Source organism: Notothenia coriiceps, unplaced genomic scaffold, assembly GCF_000735185.1.
Source record: "Notothenia coriiceps isolate Sejong01 unplaced genomic scaffold, NC01 NC01_scaffold00016787, whole genome shotgun sequence".
NCBI classification, from domain to species: Eukaryota; Metazoa; Chordata; class Actinopteri; order Perciformes; family Nototheniidae; genus Notothenia; species Notothenia coriiceps.
The window spans coordinates 1-2,754 of NW_011349488.1; the positions used below are offsets into that span (position 1 = coordinate 1).

General features: G+C 37.3%; 1 protein-coding gene across 1 annotated transcript; it reads left to right on the top strand.

Annotated features, from left to right (window-relative positions):
• Positions 1-6: 6 nt before the first annotated feature.
• LOC104949760 (uncharacterized) lies at positions 7-1,955 on the top strand. The gene is made up of 3 exons (XM_010776167.1): positions 7-482; positions 1,119-1,361; positions 1,778-1,955. Exons 1-3 carry the CDS (start codon positions 108-110, stop codon positions 1,937-1,939), a joined length of 780 nt encoding a protein of 259 aa, XP_010774469.1. The 5' UTR covers positions 7-107; the 3' UTR covers positions 1,940-1,955.
• Positions 1,956-2,754: the final 799 nt, after the last annotated feature.

Below are 2,754 nucleotides of genomic sequence, written 5' to 3' on the forward strand. Positions count from 1 at the left end.
AGACATCAAGGGTTGTAATTGATCCAACAAGTATCCATGTCGAGAAAGTGCCAGAAAACAAAGACCAGACTTCAGCTGATGTTGGGCCAGATAAAGCTGCAGTCAAGATGACCATGATCGAAGTGAAGAGCAAGGAGACACCCAAAGGGGAAAAAGATTGTGAAGTACAAGAAGTGCATGCTGAAGTATCAACAAAAGTGCAGGATGAAAAGTATGTTAAGACTGTAAAGATGACCAGTAAAGAAGTGCCAGAAAGCTTTACAGATTCCCTGTCTGAACCAAGGTTAGTCCCTTGCGCACTAACGGAGAGACAAGCAACGTATGCAAAGGACATTGAGAAGGAAGAAAAGAATGAGGGGAAGAAGAGGACAACTCAGGAAGAGGAAAGGGAAAAAATGGTCAATCTAGGAAAACGAAATGTTCCACTCCCGATGGCCAAAACTCCCACCACTGCTGACGTGAGGACAATGGATGCAACACAGGTAAGACATTAGCGGTAATCATCTGTAGACAATACTGTTCATTAGGTCTCTGTCAATTTAGTTTGAACAACTTTGTAGTTAACTCTCAATGAACAACTGTCCCAAGGATCAATTTCACAATACAAAATAGCCCAGTAACTACAATAGCAGATAATATTACATATTAATTGACAAGTTGAGTAGAAAGAGAGAGAGAGAGAGAAAGTATTTTTGTATTGCTCTTGGTATTATGTAAATCCTTTATTATGCTCAACAATTTTCAAAGAAGCATCAATGACTGATCAATGTACCTTTAGGGCTTCTGAAATACATTTAAATTAGTTTTAATTTACTTTACATTTAGGCCTGTACAAGTGCCTACTGTACACAGCTACATTTGATAAGCCTTACATGCAAAGCCAAATGTATGCTTGAGAAATCTACACCTGTGCTACCAATGGTTTCATTGCCTCTGGGTTGTAATATGAGCCATGCATGTCTTGCGAGTCAAAGCAAGTAAGGCTTGGTAAACTGCCAGAGAACAACGATCATTCAAAAGGATTATAATTATTTCACATCGTGCTTGACTAAAATGGAATGCAATTGTTTGTCAAAATCTTGCATTAATTCTGTGTTTTCTATCCACGATTGGATCAGGTGAACACGGCTGACAAGGTACAATCTGCATCACTGCAGGCAGTTCATACATCTGGCATTATCTGGAGGGAGGTAACCCTGGTGGAAGGCTCACCCTCTCAGGAAAACAAAGCTCATGCTGCAACGACTGTTAGGAAGCCTGAGAAACTTGTTCTGGAGGAACCAGAAGGATCCACCATGAGGAAAGTCTTCACGGAAGTACAGTTACTCTCAGGGACAGGACCTACCAGTCCACTATCAGAGGTATCAGTATTACTTTAAATTACCACTAGGTTTAACCAAGTGTAGAAATGGTAATAATAATGTGTTGAACATACAGGACTGTCTCAGAAAATTAGAATATTGTGATAAAGTTCTTTATTTTCTGTAATGCAATTAAAAANAAGCTGTATGCCATAATCAGCAATATTAAAATAATAAAAGGCTTGCAATATTTCAGTTGATTTGTAATGAATCCAGAATGTATGACATTTTTGTTTTTTTAATTGCATTACAGAAAATAAAGAACTTTATCACAATATTCTAATTTTCTGAGACAGTCCTGTATACTGTCAGCATTGCTATTTGAATCTAGCTCATGGTTGTTACTTTGTTTTGTCTCCTTGGGCCTCACTTGGATTTTAAAGACTGCAAGCTCTGATGTGTTTCTATTTACTTAGGGTAAACCACTGGAAGGGGCTCCAGAGGCTCTGATTTCATCCACCAGTGATCTGGAGAACCGTCTGAGCAGGCTGGTGTCTAGAGTCCTTAGCTGCAAGAATTACCCAGCTGAACTCAGCCCAGCAGCCATGGCCAAACAGCTGGAGGAAGCTCAGGTGTGAATCAAAATGACGCGGTCCATGACTCATTAGAGATATAAAAATGATTTATGGAGGCATTTTTTTTAAACTTGTGGAGTTGAACAGCATGTTCTGTAATAAAAATACTTATATAGTACCTTCGGAATTTGGCATCTCCAATGCTTATCTGTCCCAGCCTGTTCTAAAGGTGGATACTAAAACAAGTGTACATTTCTTAACATGATTGTGCATTGCACCTTAAAATGTGTAACTTTTGAAATAATTAGGGCCGGGACTCGATTAAAAAGATTAATCTAATTAATTAGAGGCTTTGTAATTAATTAATCGAAATTAATCGCATTTTTAATCACATATAAATATTTGACCTGAGAACAGTGAGAAGCAATTTTTTTCACATGGATTTTAGTATACCATTGAATAATGACTGAATACATAAGCTTAAGCAACAAAACATTGTTTATTTTTTTCAAGGATGTACTTAACCAAGACCAACAGAAAAGTGAAATTTTTGCCATAAAGTGTAGCAATAGCATATTTAGGAATATAGTACATTTCAGAGATTCAGGTAGCCTATAGGTAGGTAGACCTTCTGTAAACTATAACACTTTGTTTTTTAAGTAAAACACAATACTTTCAAGTACATTCAGAACATTGGAAACCCTGACTATTAGAAAACATCTCTCTGTTGCTTCAGAGGCCATAACAGACTTTGTTGATTTACCAACAGTTGATTTAAAAAATCTAATCAATTTCAGTCCAACTCTCTCAATAACCTTGGCCAAAACAATAAACAGTTCAACATAAAGTGCCAGTTGCACCAACAACGTAATAAATAG